Here is a 7398-nt window from a genome sequence, read left to right as displayed (position 1 = left end):
CAATCCACTGAGACACACTAGCCAGGGTAAAAAAAAAACTAATGTCATTTTTAAAGTTAAGAAAAAAAGCAACTGATGTAGTACCATTTGGGTTGTGTATGCTTAGTAAATATCTCAAAACTTCCTTAGAGTTAGAAGCTATTTCTGTCTGCTGCTGTCGCTTTGAATCATTGAGTGTTATTAACATTAAGGGAAGCTGGACATTCTCAAGCAATTGCTAACACCTTAAACATGAACAGGCTATAGCTACCAAATTCCTGGACTAATGGTATTCCATATTTGCATGGTGATCGTATTTTCTGAAGCTAAAATTGAGAATTATAATCAGATAATGAGAGGACATATTTTACTTGTTTATCTTTTAATCTTCACCCAAGGACGTGCTTGTAGATTTTAGAGAGAGGGGAAGGCAAGGAGAGAAAGGGAGGGAGAAATATTCACGTGAGAGAGAAACACCAGACTGTTTCCTCCCGTACATACCCTGACCAAGTAACAAACCCTGATGGGGTACCGAACCCTCAATCTAGTTATGTACCCTGATCTGGAATCAAACCTGCAAACTTTCAGCTTACAGGATGACTCTCCAACCAACTGAGCCACACTGGCCAGGGCTGAGCTGAAATATTTTGAATCAGAACATTTAGCCTCCATACATACTTGACAACTAAACTTTGATTTTCCCATCCTGCCCCGTTCGTATGCTTTCCTTGTTGTGTATGTGCCACCTTGTCTGTGGTCAGAGTTTTCCACTGACACAGCATTGCAGACAAAGAAGATGTGCCACACAGGGGAAATGCGTGAAAATAAATAGCAGTGATAAAACTGGAAATTATGATGCATTGCTATTTCACTTTTTTCGACAATGTTAGGTCATTACTTTTAATAAGTTTTATTTTGTAGAACAGTTGTTAGGCCGTTTTTAAAAACTGATTTACAATTCTGGCAGATCTGATTTGCAAGAACAAAAGAGTGAAAAACAATCCTGTTATATTCAGCACTGGGAAGATTATTTTTAGGTATTGTGGACAATTTTGGTTTCTCTAATTGAAGAGAGATGTGCACAACTTGGAAATAGTCCCAAAAAAATCAACAAAAACATTCAGAGGCTAGAAAATGAACCATATGGAATTTATCTTCCAGATATACTCGCAAATGGTAAATAACGAATGTGCAAATTTATTCATTACAACATTCTTTATAATGACAAAGGATTGGAATGCACCTAGAAGTTCATTAAGATGATACTGGTTCAATGAATTAAGGACAGCTATACAATGGAACTTACTAAAGCTCTAAAAAAAAGATGGAAGAAACTCTTTACGTTAGGTTAGGGAAAGATCTCAAGATATATTGTTAAGTGCAACAAGTTCAGAATAGTATATGGAGTATGCTCGAATCATGTTAAAAAGCAAAAGTGTCACAGGTGGGCACAGGTAATCAGGTTCTTAGTGATCGGGACAAAGAATTGAACCGAACACCCAGAGTTTATAGAAGAGAACATGGGAGCAGGCCCACTCCAACCAGAGATTGACCTCATGGGCTGGAGGGACTCTATTCTTATAGGGAGGATCCTTCCTGGCTAGTTGTGGTGGGCTTTACTGCACACGTACAAGTAGTTGCATTACTTTAAAGCTACTGCGCATGTGGTCTCCCATGATCCTCCCCGACTGGCCACCAGGGAAGAGGGTCCCACAATGCTATTGAATTGACCCCTGTTTCTCCTGGGGTCCCCCTGTACTAGGTTCACCTTTCCCTTTGCCAGAGAATTACAGCTCTCCATGTTAGAGATTGGTGAAAAGGAAAGGAATTATTTATTCAAGTTATACAGACTAAGAGTAATGACTTAATGTCTTCATCAAAATCCCAAAGTCTCTTAAAACACCCACAAACACACACAGTTCTTTCTTCCCCCCTTTGCCCAGTCTGGGGTACTCTATCTCAGGAAAAGAAATAGAAGCCCATGGCTCAGGCAGCTCCCGGTTCTTCCCAGTAATCTGTGCTCAGCTGGTAGACCTTCCTCCGTCCTCAGCACCATCGGCTGTGTTGCCGGGATCTTCAGCTAAAGCCGCGTGGTGGTTCTCTGCTAAAGCTGCATGGTGATTCTTCTCATGGCTGCGGGGAGGTGGGGGTCCCCCCACTCTGGCCAAAGCATGTGGTTCTTCTCACTGCCACAGCCACATGGTCCCTCTCCTTGGCTGTAGGGGTCTCCACTCAGCCAAAACCACATAGTTCTCTCTTCAATGGCCGCCGAGTCTGGGTTTAAATATCCTTCCAGTTTTACTGGGCTGCCATCCATGAGTCTGTGCAGGGGTGGCCCCATGTCATGGAGTCAATCATCTCCAAGCTCTCACGCAGGCACTGTAACTAGGGGGAGTTGCCTCCCAGTTACATCTTGGGGGGAAGTTTCTTCCATCCCCCTGGCTCAGAGCAGGCCACAGCTCTTTAACATATCTATGCAACCACTTAAAGGTTATAGATATGTTAAATGACCAGGCCAGAGGTTAGCTGCAAAGGTTAGTTGCTATGCAAAACAGCTCTGAATGGCCCTGCTCCTTGTGTCCCTTCTCCCAACTCACACCTGTGGTGGAGGGTGAGGATATCCTATATGTCTTTCTAATATTTCCTAGACACCTTGAGTTCTGAGCTCCATTACAAATCCTTCTTTTGGGGGCCCTCTGGCTGCACCTTCCTACAGAAGGGATGATAATATATAATTATATCTGCTTGTGTGTGCATAAAAATCATCTCTGGAAGTATACACAAGAACTCAGTGAGGGTGATTACTTATAAAAAGTAGGTGGGAAATAGGTGATGGAAAAGGAAAGAGACTTCTTATATTATAGCTTTTTATACTTTTTGATTCTTGCAAATGTGTTATTTATTTAAAAACTGAAACAGATAATTCAAAACAAATAACAAAAATGAAAAGATACCTGGTTGGGTAGCTCATTTGGTTAGAGCATCATCTTGATATGCCAAGGTTGTGGGTTCAATCCCCAGTCAGAACAAATACAAGAATTGACCAATGAATTTATAAATAAATGGAACAACAAATCAATGTCTCTCTCTCTCTCTACTTCTCTCTCTTCTTTCCTCTCTCTAAAAAAATCAGTAAATAAAAATTTTTCAAAAAATGAAAAGAATATGAAGAATCACGAGAGGAATGAGGTATCTACATTTATGAAGAAACTCATCTTATCTAAATGTCTTGATAACCATTGTAAATTGCCACAGTTAATTCCATTGCAAAGACAAACAAGGAATAAATCGATTGTGCCATAATATAGTTCACTCATGATTCAAAGACATGGTCCTAATTTACAGAAGAGAAGATTGAATTAGTAACTGAGTTTTTCGAAATGACAAAGATTAGTCAAAGAATAATACAATTCACTATTCTCTGGACCCAGGAATGTTGGTAAAGCACTTTCTAGTTTGCAAACTGCTTTTACAGATATCATCTCATTTGATCCATCTTTACAAAAACTTTATATGGTATATAGGACAGAAATTTCTATTTTTCATTTTCCAAATATAATTGAGAAATAGAAGCAGTGAAAGAGGAACACTTGCAGATGGTCTCAGCCAGGAGGAAAGGTCGCCTGCAAGGGGAACAAGCTCGGGAGATGAGGAACGTATGGACATGGGGCTTGCCGGCACTGGCTCCTCAGAAGCACTTGTGGTTTTCAAATTCATCTGCTTCTGCTTTTTGCCCAGTTTTTTTTCAGTTCATATTTTTTTTGTTCTGGTTCAGAGATTTAGCTGAATTTCTGACTCTTCTTATTCTTCATAATAAAAGGCATAGAAAATCGTTTTATCTGCCATCCATTCCATCTTAAATTTTAGTGTAAGAATCATGGACAAGAACTTGTTAGAATGCAGATTCCTGGCGCCTCTCTCCTCATAAGCACGTGGCTAGACGGTACACAGGTGGTCTGAGCATTGCCTAAATAACGTGCTCAACAGCAAGTGGGATTACCTGTCATTAGTAACTCTGTGGCTGATGAAAACCTCAGATCCTCTTTCCAAGCTCATTATGGCTGCTGCAAAGAGGCAAAGGCGGGGAGCGGGGAAGTGAGGATTAGCCTCCAGGGAGCTGCATCGGAGGCAGTGGAGACAACACAACACACAGTGCTCATCCTTGCCTACCACTCGAGAGAGACTCACAGAGTTAAATGAAAACTCATCGGATTCACTTCCTTTGCTTCTGAAAATCCAGAACTAGGAGACTGAACTCATCTTGGAGATCTGAACAAGCTGCCATTTGTTTCTAAGGGAAATTGTAAGTGTTGACCATATCTATTAAAGACCTCAGTGGTTTGAGACTTGGTTGCCCTAGTGACCGCCTCCCCACCTGCAGCAGTGTGAGACCTGGTGGGGCACATCCACTTACAGGCCCCAAATCCTCCTGGGAAAGGGGGGCCTGAAGACAACAGAAGCTCCCTGTGGGGGACGCTGTGTACGTAACTTCCTCCCCCTTCGTCTTGGTGAAGTCTCTGGCTTGCCTTCCTTCCGAGTCTGGACCAACATCTGTCATTCTTCAGCCGACCTCTTCATGAGAGAGAACTTTGTGAAATCTGCTTTAAAATGATTTAAAGTGGTTTGACACCTGAAGTATGTCATTGGCTGGAGGCTTTTATAATTTTAAATAACTTTCTGAGTGTTTTTAACTTTATACATGCTCCAAGGCAATTATTGCAAAGGACATCCTTTTATTTGTTGAATAATAAATACTTTATAGGTGTTCTAATAAAATCTGGTGATTTAAAGTTCAAATGGTATATTGACTCATTCTAAAATAACCATAGAGCACACTTCTGTAAAAGCCAAATGGAAAAATGCAGAGGGAGAATAAACCCAGTGAAAAATTAAATAACGGAATAGACAGGGGGAGGTTAAGAATAGTACAGGAAATGGAGAAGCCAAAGAATTTATACGTACGACCCATGGGCATGAACTAAAAGGGGGAAAGGTGAGTGGGTGTTGGGAACAGCCCTGTCTGGTTTCAGAAGCTGTAACCCCCTATGGCTGAGGATGAGTAAAGAGACCTTGGGACCATAAGCCACTAAGGAGACAAAGCTTATCTTCCTGGTAGGGGTGCTGCCTCTGCCCCCTTTTACTTCACCCTGCTTGGCCCCAGGCAGATGACTGGCTAGCCATTGAGATTTCCCAAGGGAGGGACAACCTAAAATAGGCATGGTTGTGAAGGGGCCCTCAGGGAAGGACTTGGGGGGCTATAGAAAAAGGGAGTGATGGACTCACGCCCCTCAGCTTTGACATAGCCTGAGTCCTCATTCTGTCTGCAAGAAGTCTTCTAATCTCTTGGCTGCCTTACTTCCCCTGCCTGATTTAAGCCTGAGACTATGCCTTAAGTCTGAAACAATTCTGGAGGTGGGTGCAGCCCTGTGCTGGAAAGTGTGGGTTGCCCAGGGCAATTAGGCCTAAGAAAGAATGCATAAAATCCTGTGAAATCTGCTTTGCTTATAACCTTAATTGAAATGATAAGGGTCCAAGCATAGAATAAGTTTGTTTCCCCAAAGTTTTATGGCCCTTTAGCTAACAGACCCTCACTCAGAATAGGCCCTCATAGTTCTTTGAATGTCATCTGTTTTTTGATCATTACTGCCTGACAATGATTGATGAGTTTTTCCTGTGCAAATTGAACCCAATAAAAGCCCTTCGAGGAACAGGCTCCTGGCCTTTCTCCTTTGAGAGATCGGCCATCTTTCCTCCCCAAGCAGATCATGTCTTGGTAGACTTATTCTCATCCGTGGCGAATGGGGGTGCTCTGCGGGTGGAGGGCCCCCACAGGTGGGAGGCAATGTGCAGGGCAGAGGGGAATAAAGGGGGGGAAGTGGGACAACTGTAATAGTATAATCAATAAAATATATTTAAAAAAAAAGAAAAATTATACCTGGCTGGCATAGCTCAGTGGATTGAGCGCGGGCTGCAAACCAAAGCATCGCAGGTTCGATTCCCAGTCAGGGCACATGCCTGGGTTGCAGGCCACGGCCCCCAGCAACCGCACATTGATGTTTCTCTCTCTCTCTCTTTCTCTCTCCCTTCCCTCTCTAAAAATAAATAAATAATATTTTTTTTTAAAGAAAAAATTAAATAACGGTGCACTAGGTGAGATCATAGAAACGCCAGAGAGAATTGCCAGAAAAATCTCCTCGTAAATTTTGGAAAGACAGACTCATCAGAAATTTGATTTGCTAATTAATTTTCCTTTATTCAAAGATTACCAGGTATTAGCTTATCTTGTCGCCTTGTCTGCTGGTAGAGCATGTCCTCCGCAAAGATCTGAGGCCTTCCGAGTTGTGACCACTTACTGACCTTTTGGAGTCATCGAATACGCCTTCGCCACTTTCTCCAGACTCTGCATCTATTAGTCTGATTTCCAAAAAGAGAATAGATGGATGCAGTGACTAAAAGTTTGTCTAAGAATGAAAGTGGATTGCCTATTGAATTTGCTTCATATCCTTTTAAACTCTTCCACAAATAAAATAACAAGGAGCTTTGGAGGGGTGAATCTACTTCTGACTCTTGGTAAGAGCTTTATCTGAAAATCTGTTTGTTTGGGGTTTTTTTTTTATCCAAAATGTGTTTATTGGGATGGTTCCCCACTCATCTTGGTTCAGGGTACTTTTAGTGCTGCTTCCTTCTGAAAGAGCATCCTTCTGTAAACCTTGCTTTTCCTCTTGTAGGCTGACAGAGGACAGTGGAGCAGCTAACACACAAAACTACCGTTTGTGCATGGCTAAAGACGGTGGTGATTTTATAGCATCCTGGGCATTTCACATCCATGAAATAGGAATCGGGGCTCTGCACCAGGTGCTTCTTCCTGTGTTTCCTCTTCTCCTTTTCTGGAGAGGGAAGAAGGAGATCCTTTGCACGAGGCATGTTGTCGTGGGGAGGTTGTCACCGCCGGATGAAAATCTTATAAGGGCTCAAAGATGTTGGCTAGGACAGAAGCCCAAGATGCATAGCAGGAATAGCTGTCTCCAGGGAAGAATGGAGAGGGCTCTCATCAGCTTTGTCTTCCACATCCATGTATTACTCACAGGTTCCTCATCCAGACTGGCACCTGCAGAAGGCTTTCAAAGTTTGGAAGATGACAGTGAAAAATCTGGCAAGTGCAGGAAATGACCATGGCTGCTGCCATGTGATGCCAGACCAGCACTATCAATAGCTCTTCGTGAGATACGGCTGAGTTCTAGACCTGTGCTGTCCCACACAGAAGCCACAGGTGACCACAGAGCCCTTGGAAATGTGCATAGTGGAAGCAAGGAACTGAATTGTAAATTGTGTTTAGTTTAATAAACTTAAACTTATCCACAGGTAGCTGGTGGCTACTATACTGGAGAGTGCAATTTTATTTTATCTTTTATTCTTGTT

The 7398-nt window shown here is 42.3% G+C and overlaps 1 protein-coding gene across 1 annotated transcript; it reads right to left on the bottom strand.

Annotated features, from left to right (window-relative positions):
• Positions 1 to 6584: 6584 nt before the first annotated feature.
• LOC114509615 (40S ribosomal protein S27-like) lies at positions 6585 to 6918 on the bottom strand. Its single transcript, XM_028528028.2, has one exon. The coding sequence runs from the start codon at positions 6901 to 6903 to the stop codon at positions 6649 to 6651; it is 255 nt and encodes an 84-aa protein (XP_028383829.1). The 5' UTR covers positions 6904 to 6918; the 3' UTR covers positions 6585 to 6648.
• Positions 6919 to 7398: the final 480 nt, after the last annotated feature.

Source organism: Phyllostomus discolor, chromosome 13 (genome assembly GCF_004126475.2).
Source record: "Phyllostomus discolor isolate MPI-MPIP mPhyDis1 chromosome 13, mPhyDis1.pri.v3, whole genome shotgun sequence".
Taxonomy (NCBI): Eukaryota; Metazoa; Chordata; class Mammalia; order Chiroptera; family Phyllostomidae; genus Phyllostomus; species Phyllostomus discolor.
The sequence above is the reverse complement of the archived record's forward strand: the minus strand, read 5'-3'. Positions and strand labels throughout refer to the sequence as shown.